This window comes from Chaetodon auriga, chromosome 14 (genome assembly GCF_051107435.1).
Source record: "Chaetodon auriga isolate fChaAug3 chromosome 14, fChaAug3.hap1, whole genome shotgun sequence".
Taxonomy (NCBI): Eukaryota; Metazoa; Chordata; class Actinopteri; order Chaetodontiformes; family Chaetodontidae; genus Chaetodon; species Chaetodon auriga.
The window spans coordinates 19,422,856-19,450,483 of record NC_135087.1 but is presented as its reverse complement, the minus strand read 5'-3'; the positions used below and the strand labels follow the sequence as shown (position 1 = coordinate 19,450,483).

The window sequence follows — 27,628 nt, the reverse complement described above, 5'->3', positions numbered from 1 at the left end:
CTGTAACATGGGTGAGCAGTTATTGGTTTGTGGACAAACCAATTCACAGGATTCTCTGCAACAGAACTGTGTGTGAAGGTGTGTGCATGCATGTGCATGGTTGAAGAGTTCAGACATTCAAACTGCTGCCTACCACCACAGCAGCGTGAGTTCCTTCAAACACACATTTAGTTCTAATAAAAAGGGGAAATGAAAACATATTTAAATGATAATAAATAAATTAAGATCATTCTACACTAACATGAAGAAATTAAAATATATGGCAGGCTCCGAAAGCTGTATGAGACCTGTTTTAATACAAGTATTTGCAGTAGTACTACCCTGGTAAAGTGTACTGTGCCAAGCAGGAACCATTAGTCAGGAACTCTTCAGGCATTTTTGCTCACTTGTCAAATTTTCTTGATAAACTCAATGAGAGGTTGGATATCATATTTAAAGGCCCCACACACCCACACAGGTATTTTCCCTGATTCTTGCTGGTGAAACTTCTCCCTCGGTGGAGTTCCGAGTTTCGTCAGTGGCGAAATTACATGATTTGAACTTAACGACTGCTGCGTTATGCTGCATTCATGCATGTTAGTACAATGGGAAGAACAGAAAAAACTCTTACTCCAACTTTGGGGCATTCACACATCATTCCTAGAAGGTTAGCCCCCGCTGCTGACCTTGCAGCCACACCAGATAATGTTAAACAGCCTAAATTAGCTTCTTTTGTTGTGTCATGTTTTGCAGCAGTTCATTGTCAAGAGAAAGCAGACACAAAGAGTGTATAGCACCTATAAATATAGCTCAATCAACTGCATTAGTGTTCATATTTGTATGTAACTACCAAGTGTGATGCAGCCATTATGTCAACAGTTTGTTCACACCTCTGTCGTTCTTTGAGAGATATCGTCTGTGTCAGAAACAACTTGGAATTACAAGGCAGAGCCTGACAGCAATGCTTTCCCCCGCTCTGCTGCAGTGAATAATAATATTGCTAATAGGAAAAACTGAAAAACTGCACAGGAAATAAAGAACTGCACGTGGATTAAGCACAGGATGTTGTTTTAATATAGTCCGGAAAAGAGTGAGAAGCAAATCACTAGTCTCACCAGTCACACATCCATAAGTACACATGATCGACCGAGACTAGCGACGGAGAAAACACGAGAAATGCTGTATGTTGCAAACATTATGTCAGAGGTTCCTGATACCTCCGACTTGGAATAACAATTAAGATGCTGATGTGAGCAGTTCCTCCCACTCAGACTGCTTACAGTCTGAACAACAAGACATGACCTCTGCGAAGTTAGGGCGGAGGTTGTCCCACCCTAACCGGTGCAACTCAAGTAGGCTAAGAGTGAGCTGTCAGTGGAGCGCAGTCCACACCACCACTGTCCTCAGGCCATGCCTCCATGAACTGAGCCATAGTCAGGTTAGCTAATGTTAGCCGTTCCTTCGTGCACTGAAATGAGCATACAGTACACATTTTTTGTCATTCTGCTAAACAATGTAAGAAAAGGTTAGCCTCAGATTTTTCTCCCTCACTGATAACTGCAATGGAAAAAGTGTATCTGTGTTTCAGAGCAAAAACAACACAGAGTGAATAAAAGCTCACAACGAATAACAGAATTATTACCTGGCTCGGTTGAATATTTTCTCGATAATTAACACATTTGGAGTATTTCTAAGCAATACTGCTGCTTCACACGGCGGACCACTGCTCCACATCAAACACTTCAAATCAAGAAGACACTGTTAATGGCCACAGCAAACATGGCTGGAATATTTGGACAAAACACTATAAATTAATTTTTAATAGATCGCAGATGTAAGAAAATAATTTCAAATTAGTAATTCATATCAGGTAGTTGAAGTCGGTAAGGTAAGTTTCTGGGTCATTAGCAGGCGTAGCATCATGCTGTTGGTTTCATTTTGCAAAAACGGCTCATGCCTCAATTCAGTGCGTAGCACTTAGAGCTGGCTGACTTTGATTTAGTGGTACAAGTCTGGTGGGTGAGTGATTGGGTGGGTGGATGGGTCAGTGGGCAGGTGGTGTGGATACAGTGCTCTGTTTGTATTTTGTATATTGTGAAAATCTTCAATCAACAAACCAAAGAAATAATTACATTAGGTTAAGTCAGACAGTGTGTTTAACGTGCTCAAATAGTAGCTGTTATCAATTTAATTTCCTTTAATATTACAATACAAAACTCCTTTAAACATTTCCACCAGCTGGAACAGGAGCCACCTTCTCCTGCACTCCGTGAGTCATTCATTATGTGCAGTGTGAAAACTGAGGCAGCCAGTGCTGTTATACCAGGTGTGGACAATTTTGTTACATAGAAGTTATTGGAGAAGCTTTGTCTGGCACAGTGCCAAACAGCTCCGTTGTGTTTCATGAAATGAAATGCACTTTTACATAATATAGATCTCAGTGTGAACAAAGCGGTTCATATCTTACAGCCACTGGGCACTGAGCCTCTGTTATCAAAAATGGAGATTTAACCTCAATTATACATGTTCATCGTGCCGTCTGCAGCCCGCAAGCTGACATTTCATCCGGAGCCTGGGCCATTGACAGGTGAGCTACTGGCCTGCGCAGCTCTCTTTCATATCATGTTCCCTTTAAATTGCTCGCTGCAACCTTTGATTTGTCACGGGTAATTTGGCCTCCAGCTCTGTTCATCTCTCCATGATACCAAAGGGCAATTCTGGTGTCTCTTTTACATTAATACATTTTTCGTCCAAAGACTGATTGAGTTTGCCTCTGCTTCCATCTGCTTGCCTCACCTCCAGGTAGAGCTTCCCATTCCAAGCATGACACAAATCAGATAGCGCTGCCGTGTGTCTCGTGAAGAGTGCTGTTATTTGGATGCAGCGTGAGAATCGCTGTTCAGCACTGAGATTTTACAATGTAACAGGGGAGACTTTTTACTTTGTCACCAAAGGTTGGAGGAAACAAAACCAGAGATTACGGGGTCATGGTTATTTAGAAGCTGCCAGTGCGCTAAATGATCAGTGGGTGTGGACTGAGCCATGTCAACAATTTTCCGTCTTACGCACGCACACACATATGCACCATGTCTCCTCAGCACGAGCGCGGACACACAGGTGGACACACGTAAACATACGCGGGAATCTGGGCAGGCATTTGTGGATGCACGCACACACAAAGATGCACCATTGTGCTATTATTCTGTCTCCAGTTTGTGCTCTGACCCTCTGGCTCTGCGCCAGTTCATTTGCATATTGTACTAATGAGGTGTTGGCACTGTGAACGAGGCGTGAGGCGCACACAGGGTGCCACACGCAGATAAAGAAGATGGATTTAGATAGATAGATAGATAGATAGATAGATAGATAGATAGATAGATAGATGGATGGATGGTAGAAATTAGTGGTTAAAGTCAGTCGCCACTTGTCTTTAGCTCACTGGGGAATTGCAGTTTCAGTGCCAGTTGTGTTCTTCTGTTTAAAGGTGTTTTTTTCCCTTATTGCTGCTCCGTCATGCCAGAAAACTACACACCCACACACCCAGCTGAAGTTCCTTACAAGAACGACAGAGCAGGACATTGGCCGCCTAGCTCCCCTCTGGCGACTCCACCGTCCTGAGGGGACGCCACACCAGCTGCCACCATGCTAGCTTCCATCTGGGCAGCAATACATGTCCAGGTGTGTGTGCCTGTCACCTGCCAAAAGAGCTGCGTTTCTCAAAGAAAGCCGCTCGTAGGCAGGCTTTCCAAATCCAAAGACAAACACAGACGAGCTCAGCGGAGCTCAACCCAAATCCTGAAATGAAGGTGCAGTCCTGGCACCACGCGTGTGACAGGCAAGGAAACGGCACTCTTCCACAAAGGAGGAAAAAAAGAGGAGACAAGCTTGTCTGTACTTTTCATGTTTTGAAAAGCCATCCCAACACCAGCTCAACTCTGTTTGCAGTGTACCATGGAGACTTTCACACACATGCACAGGAATATTCCAAGATTACCAGGGCCACGATCTTTGCTCTTGAGCTGAGTGAGCACACACAAAAACTACGCTTTTTCGAGGGTTGTCTGGTGAGGGTGGCGGTGCTTTATGGCCCTTGAAGCATAATTCGTAAACAGCTTCAGTTATCTAAAAAAAAGATTGAAATTTTGCTGCTTTGTAGCATTTTTGAGCTCCCTTTACAGCAACATATAGATCTATGTAGAAATATATGAGCATATTACTGTGGCTGTCATCTCTAAATTTAGTTTTAATTGCAGGAAAAATGTTTCAAAGGGCGTCGCAAATGCTATTCTTAATATAACTCATTCTGCAATAACATCTTCTTGGCATACTGATGGTGAGTTTCGAACGGAACTTCACAAGGTTGTAAGGAGTACACACTCGCTTCAGGTCATCGTCACAACACACCTGAAATGTGCAACATCCGGTATGCCTGCAAATCCAAAAATGCAGCAGAGTCTTTGCTGCACTGTTTGTGCGAGTGTAGTTTATCACGCCTACAAGTTTAACAAAAGACACAAAGGCATGCAAGTTCATGTGTGTGGCTCCACTTTTACAATCTTGACGCCTAGTTAGCCGGAGTTACTTTTGTCTTTATTTGAGCTGAATGGCTGGCAGCTATGAGATAATCACCTTCCTCTCTGTGCCCTGAAGCTGTGTTAGGCAGGCCTCAAGGCTTCCTAACCAGCAGTGAGCCTGAGCTGCAATATGCAGACACATTACACACTTCATCACACACACAAAATTTCCACACGCAGCAACATCCATATATATACAAGACAGAGTTACACACACATGCACGCTCACACACCCTCTTTTCTCTTATTCATTTTGCGTGCGTGCCCTCCTTGGCAGCTGATGGAGATGCAAAGTAAATCGTGGAGTGTACAGGAGCAGGGCGGCAACCACCGGGCTGTGTGTGTGTGTGTGTGTGTGTGTGTGTGTGTGTGTGTGTGTGTGTGTGTGTGTGTGTGTGTGTTTGAGGCGATGTGACATTTCTGGGCTGACATGAAGCGGCACTCTGCCCCCTCGCGCCTGGAGGGAGCTCCCAGGGAAAGACACTGATGGAGGTCTGGGGTCTCCGGGGGGGAATTTCATGGTGTGAACAAAAAGCCCTGTGCTGCGGCAGAAACGACCTGTAAAACACAAACTGGAGTCTCCACACTACCTGCATAATGCTTTCTTGAATGTTGTGGAAGCAGAAGACACGGTGCATATGTTAATATGCATGATGTACAAAGATATATATAAGATAACTATACACTATAAATAAAATAATGATCCCTCTTTTCAATTTTGCATGAAGGACTATGATAAATCACCCAACTGATTACGCACGATGAGCCACTATTAACTTCTTTTTAACAGGATTTTGAATTAATCCTCCTTCCAGCTGCTTTTCAACCCCAGCTACAATCAGCCAGAAGGTCATTTTTTCTGACAAATTCAAGCCCGAAAACTCACAAACTCACACCAAACTGCAGAGAAAAGCACATTCTTGGCGCTATTGCAACAGCAACGAGCAACATTTCATCACAATCGATGCTGCAGCAACAAACTCCTGCATGAAGCATTGAAAATACAACCCTAAGTGACATGTGGAAGACCAGGCCGACTCAATGAAAAAGCAAAACGTCCTCTCATCTACACCTTTCTGCCGCCATGCGTCACACTCGCAGAGGTTCATTCATCACCGCTAATTGCCTCAGTTCATCTCGCCATTGTTTCCAAAGAGCAAGCATGTTTATCAGTGTATGTGTAGGTGTAAGATACAGCGAGACACCAAAAGGCTGCATGTAAAAGCGCGACAGTTGAGCAGCTTCTACCTACAGCTCAAAGCAAATCTCCACCCTAAAGTTCTGTATCACTCACTTCAATCCCCCAACCTGTCCAAGGTCATAGCTGTTGCACTGTACAAGTCAAATCTCAGTGAACTTCCTGTTCAGTTGTTACCTTTCCACTCAAACTGGCTTCTGCAGTGCACACCATGCAAACCAACATGAGTTACCAAACAAGAGAAAGAGCCAATGAATCAAATAGTGGACAGTGAAAAGGAGAAATAAAGGGAGCAGGCAGATGGAGGTGAAACACACAGGAGCTGAGCGGTGTGAGCGGCGAGGAAGCAACACCTTCCATACCAACTAATCCAGAGGCTTAAGGCAAACAGCGAACAGGTACGTAAGTGATTAGCCTGAGTTAAACTATCACTCATCTTCTGCCACACGCAAACACGCACGACATAATATAGGGTTATGCAGAGATGTGAGAAAGTAGCAACTGTAGTCACCCGAGGACGGGATTGGGTTTCATGGATGAGGCAGCTGAAGATATTTCATGCAACATAATGCCAGAGCCGTTGCCCACCCCCTGCACCCCCCCCCCCACCACCACCTCCTCCGCCACATCTCCTCTCCCTTATCCCAAGCACACGCAGACACGAGATACTTTTTTCAGCCATGACAATATTTTTTTGTGTTGGAAAAAAAAAAGAGAAAGCCTGCAGGCTGTGTTGTTGTGGCCAACCTTGTGGGTGCATGAGAAAAGGAACGTGGGTATCGCTTACACAAATGGCCTGCATGAATGTGCGAGAGCAAGACAAAATATAGAATCTGAGCCGCTGTGGCAGAGCAGGCCTTTCCTGTGTTTGTGATGATGTGAACATGTGCACTCTGCTGATGGATGACGGAAACATCCAGCACGAGGCGGACTGGCCTCTGACAGGAATGTATGGATGTGAATGACGTTAATGCTAGAACTTTTGTGTGATGTCCCGTAATCCTGTGCAAAAGCAACTGATGGATGATCCAATAAAGGTAGCCCACTTCCTGCGTGTAGCTCAGAGCTTAAAGCTGCCGCACAACACACTTAACATTTATCAATCCCCATAAATGGTTTCAACATCAATGTTTAGACATTGTTATAATTGGAATAAACAAAAAAGAGGATCACAAAGATGACTGATAGCACTTACTGCTTAATACTGCTGCACTGTGTAATTGTGGTAACTGCCCCTAACTTATTACATCTCAACAGAACTGAACACTTAAAAACAACTGAATGATTGATATAACTGTGTATAAATACTGTAAGCTTCTTAGCTGGAGCACCATAGCATCAGGTGACCAATTCAAGTAATTTTCATTTGCCCACTGGTAAGATACAGATATGACCTAAACGCAGAGGTTTGCATTATGAGCAGCTAGTGAGCTACCAAGATGCAAGTGAGTTAGTGAGTGGTGCTAGATTTCCTTTTTTGGTAGAAGTGGGCTTCCATATATAATATGTCCTTAATTTGCAAGAGGCTCAATCATCCTGATTTTATTTGTTTACAGCAGTAATTCAAAGTATCACTTTCGATTACGATGTATTGATGGAGTGAAGGGACCTTTTTCTTTTTACCTGCCAGTGTAACTGAATGAAATGTGTTCCTTCCTTGTAGCATAAGCTATAAAACAACATAAATAACAGAGTGGTTTTTGAACAGTTATTAGGCAAAACATGAAGTGGAATTTGTGATTAAATGTTATTGTGTCAAGCAACAAAGTGTGTTTGAAGCAGCAGACTGATTGCTAACTTTGACATGTCGCATTAATGAGTGGTACGGTGATTAAACAATAAAAATAAGGTATTTTGGAACTATTGGTTTATAGGCTCACTGGGATGCTGTGCGTGAGAGCTCTTGAGGTGAAAGAGTTTCTCTAAGATTGATACGATCTCACCTGTCACTTGGAAATTCAGACTTTTCTACCACAGCTGTCACTGCAGTGAGAGAACATGCTCTGAAATTTCTGTCAAAAGTCTGAGGCTGATTAACGGGGAGAGCACAGAGAACTGGAAAGAGTATCTTTGCATTTTTTCCACATCTCACCACACCTCCGTGTACCTTAAATGCCATCAAAATACATTCCACCTCCACTATCGACAAAAATGTCAGTCATAAGGTCGGAACATAATGCAAAGTTAATTACACTTAAAACGGATGTCATGTCTGAACTAAACTATAAATGCGCTGTACAGGACTACTTATAATTATATACAAGCGCCATTCCAAAAAGGTGGGAAGCTGTTAAAATGTAAATAAAACAGAATGTGATCACTTGCTAAACCTCTCTGATATACACTCATATATATTAAATGTTTTACCTCATCAGCTTCAGTGGTTTTTGTAAATATCTGCTTATTCTGAGTTTGATGCAGCAACATGTTTCAAACACATTTGGACAGGAGCAACTAAAGACTGGGAAATTTGTGGAATGCTCCAAAAACACCTGTTTGGAACATTCCACAGGTAAACAGGTTCATTGGTCACAGGTGATAGTATCATGATTGGGTATGAAAGGAGCATCCTGGAAAGGCTCAGTCGTTCACAAGAAAGGATGGAGCGAGGTTCACCACTTTGTGAAAAACTGCGTGGGCAAAAATTTCTACAATTTAAGAAAAACGTTTTTCAATTGCAAGGAATTTCAGGATTTCATCTTCTGAAATCTACCCAAGGTAAGGTCACCTGAGATAAACTGATGCAAAATTGAAAAGCGTGCTGTGGTTTGACGAGTCCACATTTCAAATTGTTTCGGGAGGTCGTGCCCTCCAGGCTAAAGAGGAACAGGACCGATCAGATTGTCACCAGCACAGAGTTCAAAAGCCAGCTTCTCTGATGGTGTGTGGGTGCATTGGTGCATGAGGGAACTCGCACATCTGTGAAGGTACCATTAATGCTGAAAGGTACATACAGGCTTTGGAGCAACGTATGCTGCCATCCAGACAACGTCTTTTTCAGGGACGCCCCTGCTTAATCCAGCAAGACAACGCCAAACCATCATTTAAATTTTTACTATTAAGAAACTGAATGAGAGAATGAGAACGAATTTCACATTCAAAACTTTAACAATTCATGTCCTCAGATCAAAAACACTCTGAGTGTTGCTAAACTCAAAGGTGGTGTAACACAGCGGTCTTGTGGAACATGCTGTGAGCATCAAATTCAGAAAGATGACATGAAATATCTTTGTACTGTACTCAGTTGAATATAGAATATATACAAATCATTGCATTCTGTTTTTATTACATTTTACAGCATCTCAACTTTGTGTGTGTGTAGAATTGGAGTTGTAAATAACACTGTATAACAGTAAAGGAAATCTTTTCAGTGAGCCTACTGTCTTCATGAATAGAATGTATAAACTTCATATGAACTGCTTTTTATTGAATTAATTACTTAATGGAAGACAAGGCCAGTGGATTCATAGCCGCTTTACATGTGATGTCATGTTCACAGCCTCCCTGACTGATCTTTGATTGATTTGAAATCGCCTTTGGCACAGAGCTGTGTTAACGCCTGTGACTTCCTCTGGTACTCAGAGAACAATATAAAACCAGTTTAAAAGCTGCGTTTTGATCTGATCTGATCTGATCTGAAGCTCTCCGAACTGTCAGACGCTCTCCTGTGAGGTTTCCACATGTCGGACTCTCCTTATCATCACCAGGACCAGACAGATCATCATTTCAACATTAAGTACGATGAAAACTACAAACTGAACCTTGGAAAGGCAAATGAGCTAAAATGTTAAGGTAGAAAATGAAAAACATAAACAGCAGTATGAGCAACAGTACAGTAGACGCAAGGCTCAGCTTGATTCTCATGCTTTGGGAAAAAGTGTCGGAAAACAAAAGAAATTGGATATCACTAACTGAAATGAACAGACATACTCTAAGTGCACCCCTATCCTGTTCCTGCTCCAGTGCAGTGCTTGGAAAAGTGATTATGTTAAGATGAACAACTGACTTCAGGACAGACAAGCAGGAGAGTAAAACACATCATACTCACAGCGGAATTCCTTACATATCCCAGCTTTGATACAAGAGAGAAAGGAGATTGTTTAACTACAGTCATCAGGAGGGAATGAGAACACAACAATAACTTTGACGTTTGCTGTCCTGCGTTTGAGGCGCCGACTTGACCGAGACATTTTGCTGTTGATAGCCTGAAGGTGTTTTTGTAGTAAAATCCATTTCTTTTTAATTCTTAATGCTTTCTGGTTTAATGTATTATGCATCATGCATTTTGTATTCAAGCCAAACCTGAAAAAGTAATGAGAAGGCTTTAAAGTTGACATTCTTAAACAAGATTTCTTAGTTAAAATGACCTTTTGATGTCTTGAATCAGAATGAAGTGCAGTAGAGTAAGTGCTGAAGTTACAGCAGATAAAGCTCCTGCTCGCAGTATAAAAACTATCAAAATGTCATAAAAACTTCATTTAGCTCTGTCAGAAGCAGAATATACTGCATGTTTAGAAAGAGCTCACCAAAGGCTGGAACATTTTCTGGCAGCCATATTAGAGGCTCTCTGCACTTGGCAGTAATAAAGATACAGCAAATGCACCTCTGAACTGAATAGACACAGCTTATCTGTATGTTTTTCACACACACAAAGAAAACACTGCAGACTAAAATGACCAGTTTTGGATGTAAACAATCTTTGTACACCATGGTATTACGTTAGCTAACTGTACCCATTAGTAAAGTATTAGCTAAGGTTTATATCATAGGTAGTTAGTACTTGAATGCTAACATTAAGCTTGGTTGTTTTGCTAATTTTGTTCGTTAGCTAGTCAAGAACAGCTTGTTCTCCCTGAACTTAACTGAGGCCTCTCAAGCTGTTAGTGCTAAAGATAGGTGTTTACTGTGTAAGCTAAATTTGGAAATAAAGTGACATTATTGGGTCTTTGACTTTTGAGCCCAATGAAGTTTTGTTACCATGAACCAAGTCACGTTAATATTGTTTCCCCTTCAAAAAAAAAGGATTACAGTTATGAAGGTTTGACTAGAGGCAGGAGCTACTTCTTACACTAAAATGTGAAAAGGAGTGCTGACAGGGTGGCAGAATGCATTTTCTATTCCTTACATTAAATTTTCACGTTCACTAGAAGCATTTTCCTTATTTGCTATGAGCAGCTAGCTGCAAGCTGTTTACCCAGCTAAACTGAAAGAAATAGTGCGCCATTTTGGGAAATACACTTATTTAACCAGAAATAGTTACAAGAAACTCCCTGTAAAACAACAAACAGTTGCTTTTACATTACTGTTGTTAGTTGAGGCTAATAAGCTATTGAGGTGATAGCGGATGGATTTTTGACCTTTGAAACCCCACAGCTAGTCATTATGCAAACTCAGGTTGCCTACCGTTATGAGAATGGTATCAATTTTTTCATTTAACTCTTGAAAATAAAGTGAATAAATGCATTTCCCAAACTGTCAAACTATTCCTTTAAATGTTAGAACCATTTCCTTTGATGAACACTGCAGCATTAGCATCATGTCCATGTTACTCTCAATGACAACTCTCAATTGTTCACGTGGTAAAGATAAATCTCACTGTTACAGGATATATGACTATATACTGATTTTTTTCATGTTTGTTTTATGCGTTTTCAATTTTTATATTGTCCTGGCAATCACTGATGATGATCATATGAAGTTACCAGGACATTTGTGACGTACTGTATCTACAAAGTCTCTAAAAGATGTTGTGTCAAAATGTCCAGCTGATAATAAGGAAGGAATTTTACCTTGTTTCTCTTAAAATAGGCTCTGCGGCAGGCGGCGAAGCACTTCTCACTGCAGAAGCTCTTCAGCTCACTCCCCATGCTCAGAGAATAGCGTTTGACGCCGACCTTCTGGCACCAGGCGCACATGATCTGCACGTTGGATGCATCTTCATCTGGAACAACACAACCGACAGTGAGAGTGAGTTAGAATGGAGCTCAAGTGTGTGTAATGTAATGGAGACAAAAATCACTCTTTCCTACATGATCTCTTTTTAATGCACAGACCATGACCCTGGACATTCAGGCCTATTTTACAGGATTTATATAAAAGCCTTTTTACAAAATGCTCTTATTTGCTTTACTATAGTTTCACATTACCACTGACACTTGAAATGAGGAGAACCAAGTGTTAACAAACTCTACAAATAAACCAATTTTGACCTTGTAGTACGCCTTAAACTATGTGATCAAAGTGAGTCTAATTCTAATTCTAAAATATGCTTAAGCAACTATTACAACTATTATATTTTAAGTTTAAGTCCATGGCAGAGAAACTCAACAAGCGTGCCAAAACTAGCTGTATTAAACACAAGGACCAAAAGGCATTAACTCAGCTGATTCAGCCCAGCTGCTGGGCTGGTTAAATCCACTCAAGAATCAAGCCACAAAACCACTGTAGGATTTATAATGAAGCCCTGCCATGGGTAAATGCAGCAAAACCGGATGAGCCGGGGACATGGGAGGATGCCTATTTGCGGCTGTGCTCTGTGGGTATTAGGGATCCTGAAGTGGACATGAGAATGTACTCTGATGATGCTGGGTGTTCACACAGGAGGCTCTGTCAGAAGGTGTAGTCTCCCTGCTGATGTGTGTCCTGTGTGAGTGTCTACGACTAAATAATGTTCATGGTTTGTGTAAGCTGTCCGACAGTTAAGGTTGATTCCATATTATCATTATTCCATAGTATTAGTAAGAGAAGTTGGACCGCTTCTCCTTGACTGACAGTTTAAACAACTCTGAACTGACCTGATTTGAAGGAAACCCATCCATCTACCAGCACACACACACACACACACACATACACGCCAATACTTATGTGAGACCACAGTTTAATTTTATTTTTTGGTTCTTCTTTTTTTTTTTATTCCTGAATCATTCATGATGAGGGCATGTTGACGGGTGAGAGAAGGGGAAAAGAACAAAGAAGAAAAAAAAGCTGGACAAGAGCCAGAAATAAATACATATACAACAAATATTTATCATAGACAAAACTGGACATAAAATGGATGTTCACATAAAACAGACATTGACCCCTAGTCAAACTGCAAAGGTTAGGGCAATGGGATCTTAATGATACAATGACCTGCATGGAGACTGTATACAGCTATTAACTGATCTATTATTGAAAGTAAGTATGAGCACAGTTAGAACAACTAAACAAATGAGATGGTGTTTTTCTTTAAGAAAAAGTTTAAAATGATGTATAATATAAAAGGAAAAAGTACATGTACATGTACAACATCAGTTATTACAGCAGTTTTATGTTTGTGGGTGTTTATTTGTGTGTGTATGGGCGGTTTTGCGGCAGAGCTCTGGCAGTTATGTATGAGTATCCAACTACTTGAAGCTCATATATGTAAATGTTTAGGTTTACTTCTCAGTTAATGCTGCTTTACCAAAATTCATGACCTGCGTGGGAGGCTGGCCTTAAGTTCTCCTTACAGAGCTAAGAGAAGGCATTCGAAAGAATAATGGTGACTTTACAGGTCACAAAGACTCTACCCACATCTCTTGTGATTTATGGTAGTCCTAACAAATTTCTGAGTTAAATCTACAGATGACCTCATCACATCCCTCCTGGTCAGTATGGGCAACAAATTATTTTAACAGACCCTCTGCGACAGTGAAATGCCTCTTTTGTGGCAAACTGTGACTGCTGGTGATGAGCTGCGGGCTTTTAGTGCCGTGGCTGTTGCAATGACAGAGATCCTCTGAGATTCCCTCCAGTATCTCCCAATTATCACATTATGACTACGCGGGTGTGAGGGCGAAAAAACGCAGGCCCATTAGTCTTTCACCCCCGCTCGCCTCCTTATCACACGCTGGCCAGGCTTTTCACCTCTTGTTGAGCTTAATGGATCGACAGGGCCATCAGATTTTAAGTACAAACTAACTCACAATTAAGGGAATAACTCCCCGGGGTCCTAAAGATAGCACAGTGGACCCAACATGCATATTTTATGTCTTTCCTCTCCTCCACGCTCTATCTCATTCCTATGGTCTCTCTGCCTTTTTGAGTCTATCTGGATTGCTGCCCACTGCAGTGATAACAGCAAAACAAGACATAGTTTCATTCTAAGCTGACTGGGTGGGTGGATCAGGGTTTGTATTTCGCCTGGAATAATGCATGTACCTAAAGCAGGATCGAAGGCCAACATGGAATCTCCACATCTCTCGCTATGCCTCAAGATTTTCATACAAAGAGACATCTTGAGGTGGACTTGTTTTTGCCTTCCCACATCCTGGCACCTCGTCACAAGCCCATCTCAAAACACCCACATCTGCATGGGGGGGGGGGGGGGGGGGGGGGTCCGTCAGTAATTATGCAGCCTCCATACTAAATGCCGCCATCATCCGCCGTACCTGCAACTCAAAAGGTCCTTTGTCGGATTTTGCGGGGCACATGAATAATTCAGCATACAGTATGTGTGAGGGTGGGGGTGGGGGTGGGGGGAGAGTTGAAGGGGGTGTGGGCCGGGTGGTGGCTTGGTGCTGGGTTTTAAGTGGGACCACACCATCTGTTTCCCCGCCTAGGCAGGGCCAGCGGGGACTCCTCTTGGGCGATGCCAAGGCAGCTCGCTCCCTCCGCCGGGGCGTACCAACCTCCTGTGCCACAGCAGACGTAAGGGATAATGAAGCCCTCTGTCTGGCCGAGGAAAGCGGACATTTCCTCAGAGAGTTGATGGGGTTATATTGACACTTGGGCAGGTGGAGGAAAACAAGGTGTACAGCAGGTAGCTAGCTCATTAGTCGCCTGTCCCTGCCTGGTTTGGAGGCTTTCAGGCCATTGCAAAGACAGAAAGTTTTCACGTTGCATAAACATTCAGTTTCCTGCTAAGTGCTGGAGAATCAGCAAGCAGGTTTATACTTTCAGTACAATGTTATCTGTCTGGAGAACAGCTGCAGATGAAATCTATGCCAGTTCTCCTACTTGGGTGTTTTTACGGCAGAAACAGTCGTGTGTGTTTGTGACTGAGCATTTGGGCGAATACATCAGCAATCTGCGATGGGCTGGAAATGACCTTGATCTTTTTGGAAATTTAAAATGTAGCCTTGCTCAAAACACACAAATGGGTAAGCATAAAACAGTTGAAACGTTATGTACTGGCTCTGGAGCTCGGATGGTTTGCCCATTTGAGTAAATTTTGATACTAGCTTTTGCTGGCAGTCATTATGTCTAAGTGCTTTCTTGACAAACAAAGACTTGTATAAGCCTAAACTACTTTCCAATTCATCTACCGTGTGTGTCTTTCCAAAAAGGTGTTGTGCTCCCTACCTGCAGGGGGCTTGATCAGTGGTGGGGGGATCATGGGCATTATGATGGGCAGGTTGCCATGTTCCTTGGTGCTGGGCGTGGAGGTGGACGGGGTGATGGAGGGCTCTGTGACTCCATTCCTGGAGGCTGGCAAAGAATGGGAGCTGTTGGCTCGATCCGGAGAACCTTCGCCACTCTCAGTTGAAGGTGGGATTTTTGGCAACATGTTTTCTAGACAGGGGAAAGTGAGCAAAGCGTTACTGAACAACTGATGAGATGCTGTGGCGTTATCTGCAAATACCCTAAGATCTGACACAAAGGGTCACTTTTTACCATACTGGAGGCATAAGAAATGACGCATGTCTGTTTTTCAAGGTGGGCTTGGAAATGTTTATGTTAAGCTCCAAAATATCAGTGACTGAATAAGCAATAATGAAGGTTAAAGCTGCACTTACCAATATTCTTATATTAGTAGCAGATCAAAAGAACAAATGTAATGTGACAAACCCACAGACAATTATCGTCCAATGCTGCAGTGCCCCTCAGCTCAGAGGGTATTTGCATCTATACTTATATATGTGGTTTTCCAACCCACAATTTTACTGTTTGGGCTCAGTTTCACAGCTCTTGTCAGCCGTGTTCTAGTTGCAGCAGGCAGCTCTTTCCAGAAAACAAAAACCTTTAATAAACTGACCGTACATTACCTGTCCAGAATCAAATGGCAGATGGACAAAGTTAGCAACCACCTGGTGAACATATTATACATTTACTGAACTTTGTCTTTTTAATGGTGGATTAACTTTAAACGCAATTCAACCAAAAAACAAATGAAATCATAAATGTCCACTAATAATATAACACCATCTATAACACAAGAAATATGAAGACTTGAACAAAAGATGTATATTATAATGTCATTTTTATTCGATACATAAAATGTGAGAAATGCGACTCTCTCGTCCTTTTTGGCCAAGCAGCGGTACAGTAACAGCTCAGATAGAGGCGCATCAAAATCCAAGTGGCAGCTGGCTTGAGTGGGTTTTTCACAAACAGGGGCTGACTTGATGGCAGTAAGCTGAACTGAACATGGCACAGCCTGGCTGAAAGTGAGTCTGGGCTTCTGGGGAGGTGAAAAAGTGCACGAATGTAAAGGGAAGGTGTCTGCCAGGTTTATAATACAAGACAAAACAAGAGCATCACTGTGAACCTTAAAGTGACACAATAATTGCTTAATCTTGATTATCTTGCTTTCATGATTGCCGGAAGCCAAAATCGTAATTGAAAAGGAAATTTGACTGCCCCGCCTTACTTGAAAATGACATTAGCAAACGGTTCACCTGTTCACACCTTTTCATGAAATTTTGCTAAACTCTGATTGGGGCATGAAAATATGTGACATCATCATTTTCATCAAATTTCAACTCAGAAAATAGTGTGTTCCTGTAGGACATCATGACTTAGCAAAAAGCAGTTTCAGAGATCTGTATTTGGGCCTTTAACACATTGACAACGATGTGTCACAGTCATACTTCACTATACATTCTCCATGAACCACGTTTCATGATGCATTCATGAGCACTTAATATTTCCACTAATTTCGTTATCTTTCCATGCAGCACATGACAGCATGGTGGATAATTAAGCAACTGAGAATGCTGACTGTTGGGCCAGCCAAGCAAAAAAAAAACAACATGCATTTATTCATAAAAAAATCCAAAAATGGACTGCACTTAGGGACGAAGGCAGCAGGTGCCTGCGACTGTAAGAGTTCCATACCTTTGAGGACAGAGATGTGCTGTGGCGTCTCCCCTATCTCCAGGTTGTCAGAGTCTCTCAGCTCCACCTTGTCATAGCCGTACCAGCCCAGCAGCTCATTCATGGTGTTCTCTGCAAAACTCTGCAACACAAACAGTCCTCTGGTCAGATTTAAGACAAAGGCTTCACACCTCGGACTAAAAGCAGACCTGCTTTGACGCAGACGGTATCCTATATGAGTTGTAATTCTTGTAATACAAGCTGCTACATTACCAACTAGTGCTTTAGTAAATAAATAGTAACAAATTAAAGGTGAGTAAGCTCTGAAATTTTGTATAATAACACATAAAATATGAATCTTACCCAAGCAAGTATGTTAAGATTTGGACAACAGGGTGAAGATAAATGAGATTTGAGGTCATTTGTTAAGAAAGCAAAAGCAACAATCTGTTTCTTTGTTGCATTGGCTGTGTTAGCTTCTCCTGAGACCTTGAATTTAAGACCGGCTCCTTAGATTTGTCCACAATACCACATTTCTTCACCTAATTAGGCAGATATATAGCGGTGCCACTCAAAATTTAAAGCTGTGCTCTGAGAAAACCATGATGTAGGTTTTTCCAGGTCTTCTTCATAAGTACAGGTCAAGCTAATTGGGGCCAGCTCTGTCCAAACGCTGCATAGTGTGCAACCAGACAAACTAATGGCCCCTCTCACAGCACAATAAAAGAGGAGGATGTGAGCAGAGCCTCTGATAAGAACCCTGTCACAGCACACGAACAGCAACCAGAACTTATCACAATACAGTAAAGTAGAAACCACAGCACTCTAAAGTGACAGCAGAGGTAAAGGTTTGACTCATGACTTCATGATTGTTTTACAGATATATCAAAGGCACCCTCTTCCTGTCTTACAGCTGATCTGATTGGTTGAAAATGTTGTCTCTGCATCCAATAATGGCACAGGGGAATAAATGGACCAGGAGGACCAATGACTCATGGAGCCCGAAGCTGAGGAATCCAACAAGTTGCCAAAGATTATTATTGTTGCATCATTGAGCTACACTGTACTATTGTTCAGATATTCTATTTATTTCTCATGATTGATATTGATTCCTTTGTTTTATGGCATTCATTATCTTTACAATTATCATTCTCACTATAGTTTTCCCATTTTTCTTTAGCTCTAGGTTGTGCAGTATTAGTCTGTGAGGACTGACCCCTGACAGGCTGCTGATTAGTGAAGGAATAATCCAGAATTTTGGGAAACACACTTATTTGTTTTCTCGTGGAGAGTTAGATAATCGACACCACTCACTGTTTGATACCTCTCTCATGTCTGTACTCTGGAATGAAGAGGCTAGAAGGCGATTGGTGTAGCTTAGCATAAAGACTGGACGCATGGGGAAACAGCTTGCCTCCTCTCTCCAATGAGAAAAAAAAAAAAAAAAAAATCCCACAAGCAGTACCTCTAAAGCTAACTAATGAATACTCAGCACACTTCCCAAAATGCTGAAATATTTCTGTGAGTGACTTTTCAACACTTAGCTGGAGAAATTTCAGAGTAAATACACACAAGACACACCACAAGACTGACAACAAGAGTGTATTTCACGGTGAACAACCAATCACAAACACTCATAAAGGGTCAAGCTGTATTTCAGCTGTCACAGAGCTGCAAGTTACTTCACAGCAGCGAAAATATCATAATTCAGGAAACGGCACGAGTGCCACCCATGTCGCTTGGAGCGAGTCTCCTGCAGCACAGCAATGCAGAGTGCGATGCAGATAGTTAGTGCAGGTAAATCTCTATGCAGGTGATGCATGAAAGTATTTCCTCCATAACAGCCTCTCACAACACAGTCAATAAACACTGTACTCAAAACAAAAACACAGCCCTGCTAATGCACACAGCCCATTATCACCACACACCTCTCAGCTGGAATATTCCCAGAAGCGTCTATTCACTGAACCCTAAACTATGGTGAATGGTTCAGCACTCATTTGACTCTGAAACATAGATGAAAATGTTCTTTCTGTGGAAACAAACCACAGCGGCGACTGAGGGTGAATCAGCTGTAATTATTTGGTCTGTGTGATAAAATATTAGTCACAGGTCACTAAACTATCGGCTCACAGGGAGCACTGGTCCTCGGTGCTGCGCGTGATGTTTTCCACGTACTGCTGCTGAATACATTTCTGAAAATCTTTCGGGTGATGATACGTGAGCTAAGTGCATTTTTTTTACTAATTTAGCCTCACGTTTGGGACCTGCCATTAGTGCACAGCAACGGCTTATAGATTCATATTACAGGTTTAGGAAAACGCTTGCCATGCAGCTATGTAACACAGTTCTTTGCCATGGATATGACCCGCCTTGTCTTGTCATTGGTGTGCTTGCTCCAGATCAAACTGACAAGACACGTGTCAGTTCATCATTTTATAGCAAGTCCCACTACTCTGTGCGCTATCTCATGATGGCAGCAGTCGTCACTCATCAGTCACTGCATCAAGCAGTTAAATGTCAATTCCAAGCAGCTCCTGCCGATATGTCAGAGCCGGAGTGATCGTGTCAGAGTGGCACCCAGCACATCTGACTCTTGACTCTGAGCTGATCTAAATTTAACAGCAAATATATAGACACACATCCGCAAATGGCATGTGCATCTGAAGACAAAGCAGCGTGAGGGAAAAGTGCAAAATGCCAATTGTGTTTGCTGGTAAGGCAAAGATGTTAATAAATCAGCCTTAACAGTTGCCTGTTTCTCTGTAATAAAACAGAAATGCCACAAATAAACCCAAAAGATAATTGCTTTCTCATGTCAGCGCCAGAAAGGAAGATCTACCATAGACTCATCCCCCCCATTAACTTTAAAGGTGCACCGAGAAACTTCACATGCTGCCAAGTTTGGAAAACTAGGCGTGAAACGGCTTCAGTACATCGCACACAGCAAGTTCATGATCACGGTCTATGATGTTTTATACCGAGAGAATGAGACGAGGGGAAAAAAAGTTTGAACTTGGGTGGCTGGAGATTGTTCACTCACTGCAGGAGGCAGGTCTGGAGTATTGATTCGTGAAGGCCTGTGGGTGGAAAAGTGACCGTATCTGCAACCAGAATTTAATTTGGCCAAATAAACTGAAACGACAAGGTCTCAGCCGAGATGGGCACGGTGTTTTCTGGAGTGTTTTCCCCAATAAAATACCTTATGCAGCTCTTAAAAGAGAAAAGAAAGGGATGTCCTGACTGGTGCATGCTGACCCAGCACAGAGCCTGTCTGAGTCCACAGTCTGCACACAACAGGTTGGTCCACTGATTCAATTAGTTGATACAAATTCAATTAACAGAGCATGAACACAAAGAGCAGTTTGGATATTGCTTACAGTGGTATTATAGTAAGGGAGATACAAGAGGGAATGAGCGAACACACACACACACACACACACACCCACACACACACACACACACACACACTTGTTTAGACTGAGGCAGAAGTATCTCTTTGCATATTTGAGACACTGTGGCACAGGATAGGAGTGACAGAGGCAGATTTTCTCCTGCTTCATCAGCATATTCAGCCCGTTTCTAAGCATTTTAGAGAGAAATTCATGATGTGCTGTATTTGTATCTCAGAGTAGTAGCGCTGCTCTCGGATCACTTTTGCCTCAGTTATGATTTGTTCACGCAGAGCATAGTGTATAGTTTCTGCTATTCTGTGCAGAAGTAAATCTGCCACACTGGGTGGAAAGACTTGGTCTAAATGCTGGGAAGGCACTACTAATGAAGAATGACAGGAGTTATTGATCTGCCTGTTATGAAATACCGCTGTGGCGGTCTGGTCAATGGGTAGACATGGCACAAAGGTGCACGTTCAAGTCAATGACAGGTGCAGTCAAAGCACCATGTTGTGTAATGAGAAACACCGTGCATGCAATCACTGTATCTGCAGGATCATGCCGGTGCATACATGCAAACGAGTGTGTGAACATCTGGACTTCAAGGCTGCACAGCACCAGCATCCAACAATGAAGGAATTTGCAGAGATTATTTACAGTAATTAAAGTCTAATCCACACACTTCTAATCTCAGCTTTTTTTGTCGCCGAGGTTTTTAAAATGCTGGTGAAAGACGTGACGGCTGCTAATGAGGACAGCTCATGTTTGCAGATGTGACAGCAGTGCTCGCTCTGCCTCAAGCTTCCTGGAAGTCAGATTTAGTGCCACTTCCTGAGCAGAGCTAAAGTTAGGTTCTGACAGCTATACACAACCATGTTATCGCCCATGGTGACACCCAGCGAACACGCTTTCATGGCATTTTATGTCACCTTAAGTTTCAACAGAAATGGCCAGTAAATGTCTTTATTTAAACAGCCGGGGCAGTTCAGCAAATGCAGGTCTGATGAACTGGATACAGTAAATCAATAGACGTGACTGCAAGTGGCCCAAGTATGGCGTTTCCCAGCCTCACACACATTGCATTCCGGGTTAATTCAAATTAGTTATTAAGGAAAATGAAAGAGAAGCAGAGAATTCTCCAGACGTTTTCTGACACGGTCGCTGTGTGTCACGTTCATGAGCTACAGCATCAATTCTTTAATTGCTAACTAAAAGGTGACAGCGCTCTGACAGACTCAACGTGCAAACAATGGCGAGCACAACTGCAGCGATTAGCCCAACTGCGAGAACGGAACCTGGAGAAGAAGAAATCTTCGAGGGGAAAAACCTCCTTTGGAACAAACGAGGTGGAGCATCGCCCAACCTGAAGGTGCTCCTGAGTAAAACGGATGTCACTGTCAAATAACCACATCACGACGACAAAAACACTGCACCTCTCTGTCTCGCTTTCCTTCCTACCATCCTGTCCTCTGTGTCACCCTACTACTTTGAGAAAGTGGGAGTAATATTAAGAGTGGAATCTAATCCTGGTTGGCGGCTCATCAAAGCAGCCGCACCAACTTTGGCTCTGGGTGAGCTGGGGAGGAACAGGCGTTGGAGGCACAGAGGCAGCTGGATGTCTATATGGCACCCTGGATGTATAGCCTTTTTCATCCTGTTTAACACAGACAACATCTCTTTTTATCAGCTTTATTCATCCCAAAAGCTTCTAAGAGCCTCAAACAGAACAGAGGTCAACTTGAAATGCAATCCATGTTTGAAGCTGCCAAGAGATTCTTTTTTTTTTTTTTTTTATGTAGCAAGTTAGAAAAGTTCAAAAAAGGCTACAGTTTCTCAAATGCCTGGCCGTGGGATGGTGACTTCAGTCCGTCCATCTGTCTGTGCAAGACTTTGGCCCAGAGAACAATATCTTAGCAACTATGGAAGAAGTTTCCATGAGATGTGGAATGAATAATCGTGTTCTTCAGAGGAAAAAAATATCCATCTATGAAATTTACATCCTTCTCCCCAAGAGGATAAACCATTTAGAGACTGTGCTCTTTCCTCTGACATCAACCTTGGAGCACACTTTAGAGTCTTTAACCCCACTGTGTACTGTGGGAACGGTGGAAATGAATATCACAGCCTTCAATGGTCTCGGCAGGCTTTACACGCGTAGTCTTGTTTAGTCAACAAAGCAGTATGGGAGCAAATTGATTGAATAAATAATAATGACAGCTGCAACTGACTGCTTGCTAAGCAATGGTTCAGTCATCGCAAGAAGTCAAAAACTGGCTTAAGATATTATTAACTGCTGTTTTTAAAGCCAGACGATGTAAGGTCTGAAAGAAAAAATGATGCACTCTTCATCTTACAAATGAGACTCAGAGGTTCTGCTGCTGCAGCCTTACCTGGGCTGGTGTGAGTGGTGGCTTATGGGAGCCGATGTTAGTTAATGCTAGCTCACTTAAGATGGACTTTAGATGCTGTGTAACTGACATGAGTCAGTCCCTGCGACCCTGTGCAGGATAAGTGATGGACGATGATGATGGATATTTCTGACATAAAGTCCACCTTTATCGTCCTCTTAATATCGTTGTACCTATGTGTTTTGTGACCATTAGTTGGGACATTCTGATCTATGGAAGCCGAGAACAGCCGTGCCTGCAATTATGTTTTAAAGCCGTTATCTCAAGATCAAGAGTTGGTTATTTTGTTATCTCGAGTTAAAAAAAAATCCTTTTGTCGTGAGAATGGCTTCATTCGATTCATTATGCCAAGAAAACAAAAGGTTGTTTCCTCTTATTTCCTTTAATGTTTAACAGGGATCAGTGCTGCCCTGTCAGCAGAGAGCGTCTTGATAGGCGTTTGCATGACTGATCAACAGAGCAGACTGTACTTCAATCATATTTATTTATATGCATACTTTATGATACCATTCAAACGACCACCATTGCAGGTAGTTTCTTTCCCAGTCACTCCATGCCAACCAGAATTCTTTGGTAAAAAAAAAAAAAAAAGAGCCATTATGTAAATCTGGCTAATTATATGATCTTTTATGATTATCGTCTACAATATATGATTATTTGTGCACCCTGCCTCTGCCGATGCCTTTGCTGCACACTATGGGTTAGAACTCTGATATGTTGGTGATCTCTCTGTGCATTTATTTACGCAGTCAACAAGAAACCATCAGCTGAAAAATAACCACTTTGTCCTCTTTAGTGTTGGCCCGTTAAAGACAAGATGGTGGCTTTGCAGAGCCTTTGCGGGAACGCGGGATCATTAGTGATGTACTGGTGATACTCTCAGTTACGATTCACGAGCTGCCTCTTCTCTGCCATGTATTCAATAGTGGATGATGATTAAAATACATTTCAAATCCTGCCTCTCCACAGTCTTCCCCCTTGTCTCCCTCCAGTAAGACCCAGTCATGGCCAGTAGGGCTTGTGGTAATGATGGTGGTGGGAATAGGATACCTTGCGGGTAGAAACCAGAGCAGGTCACTGTATACCGTGATAACATTCCCGAATCCACACGCCAAGTTTCCCTTTGCCTCCTCCTCCTCCTTCTCCTCCACTTTTCCACTCCCCTGCTCCCTCTCTCCTCCTCTGCCTCTCCCTCTCCTCTGCTTTCATTTCCCTCTACTTTCCTTGATATCTGATCCAGCAGAGACGCTCAGGTTACCGTTTTTACAGCTTAGCCAGCCCAGCGCTGTATACATTCCTTTCTCCACTGTTTCTTACCCCACTCTGCTGCCTCTCATATCCCCTCCATGCCCACTCCTCCTTCTGCTTGATTACTCACCGGAGCTTATTTTACCGTGGCACACATTAAGTAGCCAGATGAAGGAAACACTGTCAGACTGTTTGGTTTTTCAGAGGAGTATGATCCCTCACAAGGGCACATTGTGTGTCTGTCTGAGCGTGTGTGTGTGTGTGTGTGTGTGTGTGTGTGTGTGTGTGTGTGTGTGTGTGTGTGTTCCTCTGACTTTGCTCTGAAATATTGAAGATGAGAGAAGAGAACAAACTGGGTCTTTTTGTTCTGCACACTTGGAATAGAAGAGTTTTCTACAGAAAATCAATTCATTAAACTTCACTTAGTGGATTTAGTGTTCTGGGGCAGGCTATGATCATGCAGCCATGGCACAGTGTTAATTAACTGCAACTCTGCAGGTCATAATGCGGGGTCCCAGTTTACAGTTTGATTCGTACCGAGGTGGAATACTTTCAAAACCATGCAGTAGTTCATGTTATATCATATCAAACAGATTGAAATCTCTTTTTAATGTCATTCCACTTTAGCTTCCATTATGTCACAATAAGGTATTTAAAGAGAGGCTGCAGCTATTTTCTAGTTGGCTAGTTTCTGTTTGGGGATCAGTGTTTTACTAAATGAATGTGTAAATGTGTGTTTGTGTGTGTGTGTGTGTGTGTGTGTGTGTGTGCAATAGGAGATGAAATTCAAGGTTGCGTAATGAGCGGCTATCGAACTTGTTTAGCCTTTGAAAGTGTTTTGACACCGAACCACATCTGCTGCTCCATTCAGCAGCTTCCCCTGGTATTAATTGATTGTTGAGTTGATGCTGTATGTTTTGTTTTCGTGCTTCTAATGTCCGTGGGCATGCGGTTTGAAAAACTGAAATGCCAGCTGATACTGCAAGTTTGGTTTTGTGCGTTTTTAATGTTTGCATGTATGTTGCTTGAAACACTGTAATGCTGCTATTTTTGGCCAGGGCTCCCTTGAAGAAAAGATTTTGTAATTGCAACGGGAATTACCTGCTTAAATAAAGGTTTAATAATAAAAATAATAATAGAGATACTGGGGTTGCCATTGGACGGTGTGGTTTCCACCTATGCACCAGTATTTTGCATTGACACGTCTAAAAAAAAATTCACAAGCTCCTGACGTTTTTATTTTGCTCAGACATAATTTGAGTGATCACAGTTACAAATCAAATGACAAATGAAGCTGCTTTCATCAAATGAGATGTTTAACTGACATGTCTGCTCTCTAAAACACGTTGGAAGAGATGTCAATTCAGTGAACCCTGAAGGATGACCCGTGTCACAGCATCTATCATCTAACAGCACAACTTACAAACCTGCGAATAAAACATCATTTCTGACTGATGACTGGCATCATATAATTACTTCATCAATCTGATAAATTATAAGAGGAAGACTTTTTTTTTTAAGCGGGTCCAAATAGATTTATGGTAATAAATTGCTTTCTGTTGTAATGATAAAAATGAGCAAATAAAAACTGAGCTAAAATGTGGCCAGACAACAATTGTGCCTAAACGATTTCTTCCACTCTAAATGCTCCACTGAGACCACCTCAAGGGCTCCCCTGATAAGAAATAAGGAAATTTCTCCATGGAGAGACCCTGCTTGACATCCCCCCACCACCCTGCATCCCTCCCTTCTGTCATCAGGACCAGACAACAGCAGGAGGGTGGGTTAGCTGTATTTCTTCACAGGCTGAAAACCACAAGAAATATGTTTAATTTCATCCAGAAAAATATCCGCTTTGACAAGCAGTTCAAATTTTGTCAGTGAAAGAAGCCCATTTTCTCTGGGTCTCCAACGCATTTTCAAGCTAACAAGCAAGGACAACTCTGAAAAGGTTTGCATCTGTTCAAGCTGCAACTAAGTGGAGCACACAAGGAAAATAGCTACAGTACAATAAAGAACTGTAGATTACATTCCTAAAAAACTCATTTGAATAGGCAACATCATCATGAAATACTATTGCAGTTTACTGCCTGGTCCTTATCGCTCTATGATAATAATAAAAGCATCTTTGGCAGCTGTGCTCACCAACAAAGCATCTAGATTGTCATGACTGAGATGAACATTATCATTTTTTCCCCTTTTTACAGTAACAGAGGAGCAGTGACACATGAACGCGGCTGGTATTTTGGATGGCTCTAAACACAAAAAGGCTTTATTCCAGGGTTGTTTCAGGACTCGCTCAAAGCCAGCACCCTCGCGTCCCCCCTGGCAGCCTATAGCCACTATTTCCACTTTTATGCTCGATGTGATCACCTGCATATCTGAGTGCATGTTTCTCCAGCCAAATGTGTACAAACAATGAAGATATGAAGACAAAGCGGACACACAGCCTGCCTCACGCACGCACGCACACACACACACACACACACACACACACACACACACACACACACACACACACACACAGAGCCAGCCAGGAACACTTTTCTGTCTCCACAGCGAACCGCTCACAGCTCAAATATCACAATGTGCACCGAGCAACAAAAAAAAAAAAAAATAGACAAAAAAACAGAAACAACGTGTGGGTGATTATTGGGAAAGGATCGCGCAGGCCGAGCTCAAGAGACAATGTGCTCTTGTCGAGTGCGTAAAGCTCACAGACGCACATCTGGATCACACGCCTCTGGGCAGCTGGGCAAAACACGCACGCACACACAAACACAAACACACACCTCGACTCTGAGGCAAACCCACGCAGCCGACACGGACCCGCAAACGCATCGTGGATAGGCGAGTGTTCCCCCATTGCTTTATACTAATCATGCACATTGGCCGCTCTCCGTTGCGCTGTAGTGTAATAGTATTAATAGTAATAGTAGAGGCACTGTTGACGCCTTCACTGACGCACTGGGTTTTCCATTTACTCTGGGCAAGCCATGAAAGGCAGGGCACGCAAACAGCGAAATAATGCCATGAAGCGACAGGAACACAGCTGCACAGTATTCTTCATTGATTCAAAACTTAGCCTAGTAGTGGAATAGTAGCCGTGAACGGGTGCCGCATCCATTGTGCAAGGCGGAATATTGGCAGGGTGCGCTGCTGAGGCTGGCATTCAGCGTGGACAGATGACAATAGAAGAATACAAAAAAAGAATAATCATAAATCAAAGTTTCACTATCATGCAGCCAATTGCACTTGAGTGTACGGTATAGGATTTCCACTGTGGACGCCTGGTTAGTGCTCCAACAGACATGCATGCTCCTTTCAGCCACTCTGTTTCCACGCGTAATCACATGCACCCGCGCGCAGACCCCCTTTTTCTTTACCTTCATCTCTTCATTTATTTCCCTTTTCACCGGGTGAGCTGGTTTTCGGCTTCTTTTATTTTCCGGAGGTCTGCCCTCTTTTTCCATCTCTGCCATGTTTTCTCTGTGATACTTCTGTCAATATTTGCGGTGAGGAAGGGAGAGGAGGGGGCGAGAGAGGCAGCGGCAGCTGTTTACAGTCGCCAGACGGCGGATGTCTTGCAGCTTTTCAGCGGCCCGTGAGACGCTGGCGATGCCGCCGAGGGCTTGCGGTCCCCGGCGAAGTCAGCCATCTTCTGCCCGTATCCTCCACGGTCCGTGCAGCAGCCGCCTCTGTGAGTCAAAGGAGAGGTTGAGTGAGGGGAAAAAACGAGACAGGGGGAGGGGCGTCCGCTGAAACATTATA

At 42.7% G+C, this 27,628-nt stretch overlaps 1 protein-coding gene across 4 annotated transcripts in view; it reads right to left on the bottom strand.

The window, feature by feature from the left end:
- The window catches only part of sobpa (sine oculis binding protein homolog (Drosophila) a), a 41,447-nt gene extending 13,819 nt beyond the window's left edge, over positions 1-27,628 (bottom strand). For 2 of the 4 annotated variants that reach the window (XM_076749120.1, XM_076749122.1), the window contains exons 1-5: positions 27,244-27,628; positions 16,831-16,951; positions 15,076-15,285; positions 11,541-11,692; positions 9,800-9,823 (exon numbers count right to left, since the gene is read on the bottom strand). In XM_076749120.1, the coding sequence (XP_076605235.1) occupies positions 9,800-9,823; positions 11,541-11,692; positions 15,076-15,285; positions 16,831-16,951; positions 27,244-27,339 (603 nt within the window). In that variant the 5' untranslated portion in view covers positions 27,340-27,628. The remainder of the gene's footprint in view (positions 1-9,799; positions 9,824-11,540; positions 11,693-15,075; positions 15,286-16,830; positions 16,952-27,243) is intronic. The other 2 variants (XM_076749121.1, XM_076749123.1) reach the window with 1 other exon arrangement.